Source organism: Podarcis vaucheri, assembly GCF_965113315.1.
Source record: "Podarcis vaucheri genome assembly, chromosome: 3".
Classification (NCBI taxonomy): Eukaryota; Metazoa; Chordata; class Lepidosauria; order Squamata; family Lacertidae; genus Podarcis; species Podarcis vaucheri.
The window spans coordinates 24,767,136-24,781,342 of NC_138761.1; the positions used below are offsets into that span (position 1 = coordinate 24,767,136).

General features: G+C 42.9%; 1 protein-coding gene across 5 annotated transcripts in view; it reads right to left on the reverse strand.

Moving 5' to 3' along the window:
* MTA3 (metastasis associated 1 family member 3) overlaps positions 1-14,207 on the reverse strand; it is a 124,652-nt gene that overhangs the window by 63,206 nt on the left and 47,239 nt on the right. For all 5 annotated transcript variants that reach the window (XM_082217554.1, XM_082217555.1, XM_082217556.1 and 2 more), the window contains exons 8-10: positions 8,843-8,942; positions 5,325-5,513; positions 1,058-1,132 (exon numbers count right to left, since the gene is read on the reverse strand). In XM_082217554.1, coding sequence (XP_082073680.1) covers positions 1,058-1,132; positions 5,325-5,513; positions 8,843-8,942 — 364 coding nt within the window. The remainder of the gene's footprint in view (positions 1-1,057; positions 1,133-5,324; positions 5,514-8,842; positions 8,943-14,207) is intronic.

Here is a 14,207-nt window from a genome sequence, read left to right on the forward strand (position 1 = left end):
ACAGCCCCGAGTTGAAACAGCGAGCGATGGACGTATTCCCAAATAATGGGAACCAATTGAGGAAAATAAGGAATAAAGTTAAGACCAAGTATTGAGTTAGAAAAAAGAATTGTTACTGGAGGGGTAAGGACGCTGTTGAGTCTTTATTTACAACAGCCATTGTGGAATCATACTGTATTAATTAGCTTTTTAAAAAATCAGACAAATCAACTGCCTCTTCCCTTCCCTTTCTGTGAGTATCTGCTTCTGTTCAAGTTTGAGCACAAATAGCTCTCCTGTTCAGGAAATGGCTGCTCTGGATCCAAGCCAAAGTATCTAAATATACGTAATTCCTGGATTTCTTCATCATGTTTAATTATATCCTTCAAAGAAATGAAAGGTCACTTCAAATGCTGTTAACTTCCTACACAGAGAAATTCCAGGAATTAGCTCTCTCTCTCTCTCTCTCTCTCTGTGTGTGTGTGTGTGTGTGTGTCACTGTCGAGTTATGTGTGAGATCATCACACATGATAATCTGATCTATGGCTACGTGCCAATCCTCACTCAGATGTGTCTTCCATGTGGGTATTTTGACATGTTTAAAGCCTCCCTAAATTAGATTACCACTGAGATTTAGCGTTCTAAATCCCATTTTCTGGAATCTATACAATATCTGTTTACTGGGCAATCCTCCTGGGTTGGGGCAGAGAGAACCAAACGTAATCACACTGCAAAATCCAAAGCCCTTTTGAGACCACAATGGGGCAGGCAGGGGTGGGGAGTGTTTCTGGGTCATTATCCCCCGACCCAACCTGTTTTTTGTATTGCTTCCATTGGAAACAATTGAAGGAGTGTGGCATAAGAGATCCTCAAGGTGAATGGGAGCCACTCCTGCCACACACACCCCTTGCCAACCAGAGGAAGGCAAGAGCTGCAGTGAGAAGGGGTCCTGTGAGGTCAGATCTCCTTCTCCCAGAGCAGACCACCCTCAGAGAGGGAGGTCCAAAAGCAACCCAGGTGCTACAGAACTTCACGTTCATTTACTTGGCCAACCCATGGCAAAGTATAGAAAAATTACCTGCTGGATGTATCTGTCTGTAGTTTTCCACATATAATAATATTCAATGATGCTTGTCAGAGACTTCCAAGGAAGCTGAAAAAAAGAAACGAAAACAAAAATACTTATTTACAATGTCTGGTAAACTTCACATTTTAACTGCAATGTTGCAGCAAACCCAGCACAATGTAATTTAGACGCAGGAAAAAATACTTTTTAAAAATCTCACGGCAATTTAGAGGTCAAGGAAGCATAGTCTACGTTAGCAAAGGTAATAAGAGGGATGGGCTCGCCATATGCTGTTGGTTTTTTTGGACTACAACTTCCATAATCCCTGACCACCGGTCTTCCTTGTTGGGGCTGATAGGAGCTTAAGTCTAACAACATTTGGAGGCCCAGAGGTTTGCCACTTGTAATAAAATGACCGTATTTTTTGCACCATAACACTCACTTTTTTCCGCCTAGAAAGTAAGGGGAAATGTCTGTGCGTGTTATGGAGAGAATGCCTGCGGGTGGCGGGGATATCTGCTGCAGTCGTGAGCAGAGGATCCATGGTTCTCCTTCCTTCCCTCCTCCGTGGTTACAAAGCATGGATCCACATGGATCCTCAGGATATTTGCATTGGGCTACTCCAAACTCACTGTCTGATCACACGTCTGTGGCCACAGCATGAACCACAAAAATCATATATCCACTATTTCGTTTAGAATATTTTTTTTCTTGTTTTCCTCCTCTAAAAACTATGTGCGTGTTATGGCCTGGTGCGTGTTATAGAGCAAAAAATACGGTACCTGCTTCTCTCTGGGAAATGGGTAAGGAAACACACTCAAGAGTTTGGTTAGACAAATTCTGGTGGCTTAGGATCTGGGAAAGTCACTGGGCTTTTGTACTAGTCCTTAGAGCAGGGGTCAGCAAACGATTTCAGCAGGGGGCCGGTCCACTGTCCCTCAGACCTTGTGGGGGGGAATGAACGAATTCCTGTGCCCCACAAATAACCCAGAGATGCATTTTAAATAAAAGGACACATTCTACTCATGTAAAATGTGGGCCTTAGTTTGCCTAACCATGCCTTAGAGCAGCGGTTCTCAACCTGTGGGTCCCCAGATGTTGCTGGACTACAACTCCCATGATCCCTTGCTAGCTAGGGTTGATGGCAGTTGTAGTTCAACAACATCTGGGGACCCACAGGTTGAGAAAGGCCTTAAAAATTCCGGTAAAATCTATTTAAGAAATAATTAAAATCTTAAGAAGACATGAATTCTTCTATTAAGGACCTTTTCAAATGCTGACATCAGTTTGATACTTCTAACTTCGTTTGTCTTGCTATTGTTTATAAATTGTACTGCCTGGGGGTGTTGTTTTTATAATCTTCCACTGAAGAGGACTAGGAACAAGGGACTCAAAGACCCTCAGAGTCTGTTATAGCCCTACAACTCTATGTTTCTATGAAGCTGCCTTATACGAAGTCAAACCATTGTTCCTTCAAACTCAGTATTTTCAAGGCTGACTCTCTGGGTTTTTGGCTGTCTTATATGGTGATGCTACGGACTGAACCTCAGACCTTTTACATGCATACTATGGACTCTACCACTGCACTGTGGACCTTTGAGACAAAGTGACACAGTGCTTTCATTAAGTGTTTTGTTTTTTAAAAAGTGAGGGCTAGCCGGTAAAAATACTGTTAGCTTTCCACATGTCAGCTTCCTATATTATGAAGAAATCTTAGCACAAGTTGTTTTCAAGTTAGCACGCCTCCAGGAGAGACGTATTACATGTCTTACCTCCATCCCATTTGTTCCATTCCATGCCCTAAGTGTTACAAAAGTGATGGAACCCTTCTGCACTGAGCTTTTCACACATCGACACACAGTTAGTAGGAAGAGTGTGCCAAAATGAGTCAGCTGTATCCCACTGCAGATCAACCCTCTTCCCTAAGAAGTAGGCATTCTGTTATCAAATGATTACTTAATGTCACAATAGAATTAATTCACAAGATCAGAGAAGCCAGAGGGGCAGCGATGGCAACTGTGGATGACATACCGAGCAAGACAGCATATCCTCAAAAACAGCACATAGTTTTCATGAACTGATATATCATTAACATTAATTATTCTAGTTTTTGGTCCCTACCAGTAACACTGCATCTTAGCAGATAGCTAGTATTTACTTCTGCCGCATTAGCAGCAGGTCTTTGTACTTCCAGAGTTCTTTCAACTGCTCAGTAGGGTCAACCTCGGATAAAACAGCATGCTTTTTTTTTTATCTTGGTGCCTTGAAGATAAGATGTGTATATTCCAAACCTTTATTTTAATCAGGCAGGGATTAAATCGCTTAAACTATAAAAATGATACATAAGAAGAAACAGAGTACAATTTTTTTAAAAAAGTGGCAGACTTCTTTATTCCAAGTTTAGAGAACTTTGTGGAGATCTCTGACCTTTCCAAGGTTGCAAACTATGTTCTTGAAGCTGACTTTGGGAACAACCCAAACTCAAAATCTGCAGGGATGAGCAAAGCCTAGAGTAAGAGGATCTCTGGCTAAGCCAACTGAGGACCCTCAGCCCAGTTCAGTTGGAAATACAAGGGCATAAATACACCAACCTGGCTCAGCTGGTGATTGCTAAGCTGAGGCAAGGCCTAAAGAAGGGGTGGGATAGTGAAGGAGGAGACATACCCCTATTCCAAACTATGTTCGGACCTAACAATCCAGCAGAAGTTACAAAAGGGCAATGTAAGAAAAACTCTAGTTTTGAAGGCTTGGCTGGCTCAGCAGGAAGCAGCTTGGCTCTGGAACAGAGTTTCGAATAGGGTAAGTTACACCAACATAATTTACCCTATACTTTGGATTCTTTCCACCTTTATTCTATTCCAACCGTGTTAACAACATCCATCAGTGTTTGAAATTGGGAACACAGAATGAACTTCATTAATACGTAAACACGGTTCATTGGACTTCCAAGCTCTCATGCCATTTATGTATCTTTTCAAACAGAAAAAACTGCAAACATTTTCAAATCTAAACTTCTTTTCTTTTGCAAAGTGCTAAAATTTTGTTTACCTCCAATTTGTGATAGTATTAGAGAATAATTTGACCCCCTCTATCAGGCTGAGAACGGGCCCTGCACACCCTCAGGGGCTTCTCCTTCTCCCCCTCCTTGTGCTCCCAGTGTTGGCCTCACTGGCTAAATTACAGCATCTTAAATTAGGATACTGCAGTTTAAATGCAGCTTGCAAGCTATGATACAAAACCTCTGATTTAATGGCAATCCTAGCAGCTACGGTTAGCCAAACAGGTGCCAATTAATTTTTTAGGAACAGCCATTATTGTTAAATGATGCCACGAAGGGGGAAAGAGAGCACTCAGGTGCTTTTCGCTCAGTGAACTGTCTACATCAGGCACATTATTTCCAATCCACATATAAAGATGCCTTATAAAGAGCCAGTCCACTTGCCCAGTTTTGTTTATTCTGTCTGATAGCAGCTCTCCAAGGTCTCCAGGCAGAGGACCTCACCAGCACTGCCATCTTTTTAATGCAGACTTAGCAGGCTTTGAGCTGGGACCATTTGCATGCTCTACTACTGAAGTATGGGCCTTCCTCTGATATTTACGTGCATACGTATGGACTACATGCAACCAAGTGAAGATGCCTGGGTGCCAGAATGGTGCCGGACATCTCCACCATCTGGAAGTGCATGCCTGGGGATCATTGGATCTGGACTGTTTTCACACGCTAATACCTCATCCTGTAGAATTCTATCGGCTATATTTTATCTGCACAATCAGAAAGAATTGCAGGAACCAAAATGCTTTTTCTGTGCAGCCTGAGCAGGAGCAGTGAACAACGTCATAGTTGTCGCTTGCCTTCACTTAACCCACCCCACTGCCCTGCTCACAGTTGTGAAGGACATTCTTACATTATGAATGGTCCATGTCACCCTTAAGAAAAAGAGGTAGGAATAGCCCAATATATATATGTAGACTGTCCCTGGATCAAGTGACTTTTCTTCTTTAAGTTCTCAAATTTCTTAACTCAGCTCAAGGTTGTCATCTGAACTAGCTGGATGTTTAACTGGATAATCAATCACTGTCACGCCATCATTTGAAAAATAAGGCTCTAGAGCCATCTTGCCCAAGAATGGCAACTAGACATTCTGTTTTGGCAACTGCCACCTTGGTTTAAGGAGCCATTTGGTGCCTAGCTTATACAACTGAGTTTCTAACACCAAAATCCAGCTGTCTGTGGAAAACAACTCAATAATGGATAGAAAGGGGGTATACTACTACTTACAAAGTCTTGTCGTATGTCGTTGAAGTCTTTGCCGTATTTCTCTAGGGCTTCTTCAAACAAACTAGCCTCTGAAGCGGACCATTCTTCCATTTCATCTCTGCAAAGGACAGGCCCTCCAAGTGGAACCAGGACACTAATAGCACTGCTCAGGTCATAGTTATGCTTATGCAATGTATCCATGGCATGAAACTGGACAAAAAACACAAAAGCAACCCACTAAATTAAATGGGCTCCACAATTCTCTACATCCTAATTACAGTAAACAAGAGCTGAGAACCCTTTCTCTCCTGTTGCGCTCTTCCCATGATACAGATTTTAATTCAACTGCAGTTCCTGCTTTCTGTTACCCTCATGCTTCCCATTCTTGACTATGAAAATAGGCAAGAAACAGTGCAGTTAAGTGAGCAAACCTGAGTCTTGTAAGACCTGTTCAGAAGACCATCCAAGGTAGAGAAAAAAACATCCAAGGTAGAGCAATACAATGAGACACGGTGGAGGGGAACGGGATCACGTTCGCACATCCCAAACACCCATGCATCAATTGGGTCTTGTTCACAGCCTTTTGTGGGCACATATGCCTGCAGAGTCTGCACAGAGCACCTAATCTGTGTGGGTTTAGGACAAGTCAGCATGATCCTATTTACCTCTTTGTGTGTTGATTAATCCTGAATTTTTATTGTCTGTACAATGCTGTAGAAACCTCCAGGAGAGTCCCTTAAACCTACGACTTAGTCCCATCTTAAGGGAGGATGCCCAAAGCACGCAACACATTTTAGAAATAACTTGAAAAGGGCATTAGGAACGAGGGAGGAACACAGAATCATATGAAGCTGCCTTATACCAAGTCAGAATATTGGTCCGTATAGGTCTGTACTGCTGACACTGACTAGCATTGGCTCGAAGATTCCCTTTGGAGATGCTGGGGATCAAAGCTGAGACCTTTTGAATAAAATGCATGCACTCTACCGCTGAACATACAGCCTTTAAGAGACACAGCAGCAAAGGACTTTCAATTCAGTAAAAGAACAAAACAGAAAGCAAGGGCTAGCTGCTTTAAAAAAGAGGGTTAGAATACTATGTTTTAACATCCAAGTACTTTCAGGATGGTAATGAAATATATCAAAACCCTCAGAGAGCACGTCGGCTCCAAAAATGATCACCAATTAAGAGTAAAAGTGCTATTTGAAGGGGGGAAACATCCTCCTTAGCTTGAGAATGAAAAAGAGAACAGAAGTTTTAATAATGCCAAGAAAGCAGGCAAGAAGTGGTCGAGATAATGAACAAGAGCACAGAATGGTAATTAAATCTGGCTTGGCTCTTCTGGTTAACGAAGTTAATCATTAGCAAGGATAAAACTTTCGCACAACTGTCCAAAAACTAAATGTATCAGTCAGTCAGTGTACCCAGTGTGTACTTTTGAGGACAGAACGGCCTCGGAACAGTGTGAAGGAGGGGAAATACAATGCCAGATACCCAAAGGCCATGCATATTTATATAACTTCCCGCTGTTCCTCTATGGTCCCTCCTTCCATTATAGCTTTACAATAACCCTCTGAGGGAGAGAGAGAGAGAGAGAGAGAGAGAGAGAGAGAGAGAGACTAGATCAAGAATGCCCAGTGAGCTTCACAATGAAGTAGGGACTTGATCCTGGATATCCTCTGTGTCTGATCTAATCCTCTTGCCATTACACTATTGCCTCTCAATGTAGTTCCACATAGCTACTAGTCCAAACGCAGTTAAGAGCTGCCTCAGTGCCAGCCTGGCCCTCCTCCTGAGAAGCTCCTGGCTTCTTCTTAAATTTGCAACAGCAAAAGAGGAACAGGTTTAGCCATTTTAGGTGTTACTGAAGAAGGGTAAGTTATCATACGAGGGGAGCACTGGGGATGAGCTGCGCCTCACCACTGTCCTCATTATCCTCATCATGGAAGCTCCCCATTCATCTTCCACTAATTTTACAGGGCTTTAAAGCATACAGGGCTCCTCCGCCAGGTACAAGAGACTGCCCACCTCACACTGACCGTGAGTTGAAGGGAAATGAGATTGGTGATGGGGACCCAGCTTGCGTGTTCGCCCACTCCGCTTCCTTCCCCCGTGATAACTGAAGTCTTTTAAGTAACTCCTGAAGATGACTGTTGTGAACTTGCTGAGCAGTTCCCAATTAGCCAAGTTCTGCAATAACGCCCGTTTTTCAGAAGCCAAGCCATGGACCCCCTACGTTTGAAAATGTTGCTCTCTCTGTGGTAGTTCTCATTATGTGAATGGCGCCACCGTACCCTCCAACATGTTCCAGGACAAAACCAGGACGTGCTCCCGTGTGAGTCACATGACCCACATGGTGACCAAAAACGGGATGTCCCAGACAGTTGACGGGTATGTGCCACAGACCCCCGGGTGCATTAGGCAGACCTCAGGGGGTCTATGGACCACCAATTGGGAACCACTGGTCTGGATTGTAAAGATTTGTGTTTCAGATTTCCATATGTAACAGTATCAAGTTATTTTCAGTCAAGCTTTATCACTCTCAGAGACACTGAAAGATGAGTATCATATTTTCATATGTTTTTGTGCTTATTCTCTTATGACAGCACATTGTTTATCTAAAAGATGCTCTCATATTATGATTAAATGGTATCATTCTTCCACTTTCAAAAAATGCATTTTATTATTAGTTTCAGGAACAAAGAGCAACCAATTCCAAACACTGAGAGATGCCAAAATACAGCCCTAAAATAGTGTTTGCAGAGGCCTGTCAGGTGTCAAGGGATGGATGACATGAACCTACTGTACCCTGAAACACCTGCGTCTTTTGCAGCACAGTCTTAAACATGCCCACTTAAAAGTTCTCTTGTGTTCAACTGGGCTTACTGCAAGGTGGTGTTCATCTACTCAGAGTACATCCACTGAAATTAATAGGCCTAACTTAGTTATGTTCATTATTTTAAGTGAGTCGACTCAGAGTAAAACTTAGTTGAATATCACTTATGGAATAGGATCGTAGCCTTAGCTCTAAGTTCTGTGGGTGAAATCCAATGTTGCTGTTCCATTTACAGAACAGCTTTAGGTCCTGTGGAAGTATCTGCTAACCTAAAGGGAGACAATTTGCAATCCCCACCCTACCCCTGAATGCTACCTAAAACACCTTCCATGTGATGTATTTCTTCCTCCTCCAGCCCCTACCTCCGAGAAAGAAAACCTCATTCATGGGAGTTTTTAAGCAGAGGTTGGGTGGCCATCTGTCATGGATGCTTTAGCTGCGATTCCTGCATTGCATGGGATTGGGCCAGATGACCCTCAAAGTCCCTTCCAACACTACAGTTCTGTGATTCTATAAGAAGGTTCCCAGCAGTTTGGCTTGAACAAGAGGCAGCTGAAGGGAGTACTCAGAACATTCACATGCAGGTATTCAAAATCCTTCACACCCTGATCAGCAGCACAAAGGACCAGGAGGGAGTCGGCTTCTTAAATCTCACCCAGTATGCATTAATGCGCAAAAAGAGGATTTCGAGGAAGCATCTCACCAGAGTGATGTCACGGGAAGCAGCAGCAGCGCTCATGTGTAAACTAGGTTGTCTTACAGAACTACTGCAGTCCAGAGCTCGGGCAAACGTACCGACCGCACTGAAAAACATACAAAAGAATTGCAAAAATTAAAAATACCCATGAAAACCAGATATACATTAAAGGCATCATATGCATGCCCACTCTTTCACATGCGCTCCATAGTTTATTGGCAGGCATGTTAGGATTCACCTCTGAATGGAAAGACTTCAAAACAAACTCACGATGTTTAGCGTGAAAACCGAAGGTGAATCTGTTAATAGGGGCAAATGTCCACCAAAGACTATATCTATAGCTTTCATATTTGGTGTGCCAATAAAACTTCTGTGCAAGTGGGGGCATGAGTGGAGTGAATAAATTCAGGAAGACACTGCGAGACAAGCAGAGATCTATTACACACACAGAGAAAGCTGAAAGTACCTCTAGGCTAATGACTGCAACTTTGTCTTAAACTATATGCACATGGTAGCCATAGGAGACCAGGAATTGTACACAGGTGAGTAAGCAAGCTTGTATAGGAGGGGTGGAGCTGTCAACCCCTTTGTGGAAGGATTTTTTTCCTTTACTGTAAGCTTGCTAAATGGTTAGTAAGCTGCATTTCTATGCCAGGGGCTGAGGGCATGTCTTTTGGAGAGATACCTCTGGCCTCAACCATGCTTTGACACAAACACACCCAGAGTAATGCTAACCTACAAAGACAAATTAAGTTGATTTCCAGGGGTTATTAGTGTTACTGAAACACATTTTTTAAAAACACACCCTGTGTTGAGGCTCAGTATCTCACACACCACCCAAACACCCAGAAAAAAACAGTGTTTTCAGTACCCTTAAAATGCTCTCCCAACCATTTATCTATGAGCAGCTCCTCTGAGAACCAGAGAACATTTAAATGGCCCAGACCCCACCGCCATACTTGGGTTATTTAAACATTCTACCAATTGGATAGGGGTTACCAACACAAGAGCAACCGAAAGAACAGGGCATATTAAGTACACTTATGAATCAACCCACTGTGACTCCTGTTCCAATATGTCAATTTTCCTTTTAACTTGAAGGCATAATTGAAGAAAACTTGAAATTTCAAATTACATTTCCTTTCATAAAAATCACAATAAAAATCTGTCAACAGTTGGACTACTACAGGACTTTACAGCTGCTGGTTTGTACTTTAAAGTGAACTGCAAAAAAACAACATTACCAAGGCCATTAATATTCCATGTTTTTTAGCAATTTACACAAGTAAATGAGGCAATCAGCTATTTCTTTTCCTCAACCATCATTATTTTAAAAGGATTTTTTTGGCTTTAAATTGGATGACCACCTCCACCTTAGCCTGACTGAGAGAGGACTGCTGTGTTATTCAAGCTGTTAAGAGAGGTTTTTTAGCCGGACCTCAATAGTGGTGGGTCATCAGAAACTGAGAAACAACAAAATTAAAGATGAGGGGGTGTTAAAAGATTGCATGATGCCAGTCCTTACAACGTTGCTACAAACTGTAACTATTCCAACATAATACATAAGTGCAGAGCAGGAAATATGCTCAAGGACTCCTAAGAAAGAAATGTGCTTGCAAATGTGCACAGTGCTTCCCCTCCAAGGGTCAGAAATGATCCCGAAGGGTATCCGATCCCCAAAGTACAGTCTTCCATATTTTCACTCCCCTGTGGCGAGTGTGACAACCTCCTCTGGCGACCATGACAAGTCCCAGCCTAATTCTTAACTCTGAAGCTGCACCATTAGAACGGGATCGATCTGACTGTTGCACAGTGATCCCAATTCCCTTCCCAAGTCCAAGGTTGGGAGAAGACATGGGGTTGTATATCTGCCATGTGACCAAGGTATTCAAAACAACTTAGCTAAGCAGTGTTTCTGAGGTTGTAGGGGGCATATTTAGTTTTTGTGCAGCCAAGGCACCTGGAATGCCTTGGTCACAGTGGCCAAACTAGCAGGGGCTTGGAGACTATCATTTTTTGCTAATACAAACATGCCAATACACACAAACGTTTTCTGCTTCTCCAGTCTTGCCCCAAAGAACTTTGTATCTGCACTTTCCACTGGTGCCCCACATCTGCTCCCCTTTGAGCTGTGCAAGAAATATACTGCAGGCAGATAAGCTCGTTCAGAGCCAGCTCTGATGCTTTCACCAGCACAAAATCATCTGGCGGGACTTAGACACGTATTATCTAGTGCTTTTCTACAGCAGTTTCTTGTTCTGTTGCAATACTAGAACTTGCTCATCTGAACAAAGCTTTGTGTAGACTCTCCTTACTCAGGGTTGTACAGCTTCTGGAAAGAAAAGTCAAGAACAAAAATAGAAGCAGTAATTTGGAAAGCCCAAATAATAAAAAAGAGAGACTGCTGGAGCATAGGCAACAAATTGTCAGTGCAAATGCAGCCTGAGATATTTGTTGTTCTTTGTCCCACATCTACCACACTTGCACCTTTAAAAAAAGAAGAATAAAAGCAGAGGCCAGATTTTAACTTGTTTGTGTTTCATTATCGCATTTCCCCACACTGAGGTTTTTTGGTTCTGTTTTCTTTAAGGTAGAGAGAACACCAACATCGGTAATAAGAAGCACTGCTTGCTCCAAAGGATGAGTTCCTGATCCGAAGAACATTTCTTCTCTGAAATAATGCAGCCGGCTAGAGTTGATAATATATCCAATATGTCACATTCTCACTGTCTGATGGCTGCAAGTCCCTTGGGTCAATTTCCAGCTGTAATTATCTGTGAGCTGTTGACATGGAGGGTCTGCGGCTTGGTGTTTTTAGTTAAAAAAAATCTTAATTGGCCCATAGAATGTTTTTGTCAGCGGTATTGAAGAGACAGACTGCTCCACCCCTAAGCAGGATCCTTGGTGGAATGGGGCACTGCTTTAATAACAAGTCAAGCGCTGGAAAAGGCGATGGCTTCCTACTGTTAGAAAATACTGAGCAGCCAATATTGTGCTGCCATACAAAGCTGTGGTTGATAAAGAAGGGGTTGTCTCTTTGTCTGACCCTGAAGAGTCTCCCCTCTTGCATCTGATAATGCTTCTTGCATGCCCAGAAGGATAGAGCGAGATGTGAGGGTGTGTGTAGAAACTAGCCCATTGTATAAATGTCATATTCACATTCATTGCTTCAGCTGTTTTTTATCTCTAGTTCCATCAATTACTTGCATGTGGCCTGCTTGAGGTTGTCCAGGAGGAATGCGGTCCTCGGGATTTCTCTCCCCAGTGTCTAGCCTCCAACATGGAGGTCACACGTGGCACAGGCGATGGAGTTTTGCGATGCTCCTAGACGGGAGATGAGACTGCCTATATAGTCTTGGCTTGACCATGCTGAGGTGTCCTATCCTATCCAGCTCATCAGCCTAGAGACAAAGCCAATTCAAGGCCCTCTTCTTGTGGAATGGCATTATTCCCTGGTCAAATCATGCACAAGAGTGGAAGATGCATGGTGGTATCTATCAAGGGTTTTTTTGCATCAATTGCAGGGATGTAATGGTTAGGACGGGGACGCAGGTGGCGCTGTGGTCTAAACCACTGTGCCGCTTGGTTCTTTACCTTTACTTTTTTACCTGTCTAAAGCAGGACACACACAGGCCTCCTAAGCATGAGACCACTATCATGGTAATAGTACAGTATATGGAAATAATTCACAATGGCAAAGTCCTCAGAAAGTCATTCTCTGTGCAGGATTCCCAGGAGCTTTGACAAAGCTCAGGAGAAACACAGTCTTTGGTGAGCAAGAATTCAGTGGCTGGGGCAGATCAATAGCTGCATTTTTAAAGACTGGCTAATTTTCTTTTTGGAAAAAGAAATCAAAATTGTGCTGACTGAGCTACAAATCAGGAAGTGTCCAACTGGAAGTTCACCTCTGTCATTAAATCACAAGGTGGCCTTAGGGAAGCAAAACAAACACAAATAATGCTTAATATACTGAGTGCATTGTTTACTTTTCTTCTGATTCACTGCACAAAGGAAAATTACTAAAATTGATGGAGCCATGTTGGTTTCTTCCACATTTTTCAGCACAGTGGGAGTGCAACCACAAAGGTACAAAAAAAGACATTTATTTATTGGAAATTAAGTTCTCCTACACTACGAATACAACAGTATATCTACTTCCAATTCAATCTCAGGAAACAGCAAGAGAAAACTGTTGGCAGGGGAGAATCTCTTTCAAATAACTTGCTAAAGAATATTTTGTGGCAATGCTGAGGCCAAAAGAAAAAAGAAAGAAATTATAAGAACCAGAACTTCTCACGCTGAAGACTCTTCCATGTAGCATGTTGGAAATAAATGTATTTTTTTAAAAAACAGAAATGAATAAGGGAGAGGGGCTTTATTTGCACTAGTCGAAACATTCAACTTGAGATTTTCCAATGAGGGCAGATAGAACAGAAAGATCTACTGAGACAATCAGGGCTTAAAAGCTCATATAAGAGTCAAGTCAGAGTAAATGATAAGATTTTTCTTCTTCGTAAAATATACACACTGGTGGAGGAAGAGGAGTGCGGGGGGGAGTGCACCGCCCCCGGCAGTGCGATCCCAGTGGAGTGCCATCGCGGCTGTCCCCCCAACATCGCTGGGCGCCACACCCCTGCAGATGGCATGCCCCACCCTCAGGACGCACACCAGCCCCGCCCCCACCTGCTCTCCCCCCCCCATGCCGGAGTATGAAGCTCCGCCACTGAATACACACACACGACTACCTCTTAACCCCATACTGATTGTGGAAAACTTAAGATTGTAAGTAAGCAGAGAAATGAAATAAATGAGAGAAAATAGAGAATTCGCTTCTCTTTCAGGAAAAGCAACTTCTGTAATTGTAAGTTCTTTAATCTGTTTTAGTATTGTGCGATGCTATGTTACATCATTAATGTTGTGCTTTCATTGTTGTAATCCTGCTCTGGGACCTTAGCATGAAGGGCAGGTAATAAATTTTAACAACAACGACAGGGTCTGGGGAGGCACTGAGTGGTATACTTGCTGCTACATCTGTAGCTCTGCTGGATAGGCTGGGAGATGCAGAAACTCCCCTCCCAAGGTCAGAAAGCACTTTAGGAAACAAGCACTTTAGGGGGACATAGGCAGCTTTGGGTTCAAAGTCTCTGGCACCCTCCCCATGACTTCTACCGGTCACTGCTTTGTTTCATCTTCTGCATGACAATTCTTCATATATTTAAAGGGTGCCAGCGAGTCTACCTTCATTCTTCTCTTCTCCAGGGAAAACAGAATAGACTCCTTATAACATTTGTTCCATGGAGGATAGATAATGCATTGGGGGGGGGGCATGGCTTCTCCACCCCTGGTTCGGATCATGCCTTTTATTATTAAG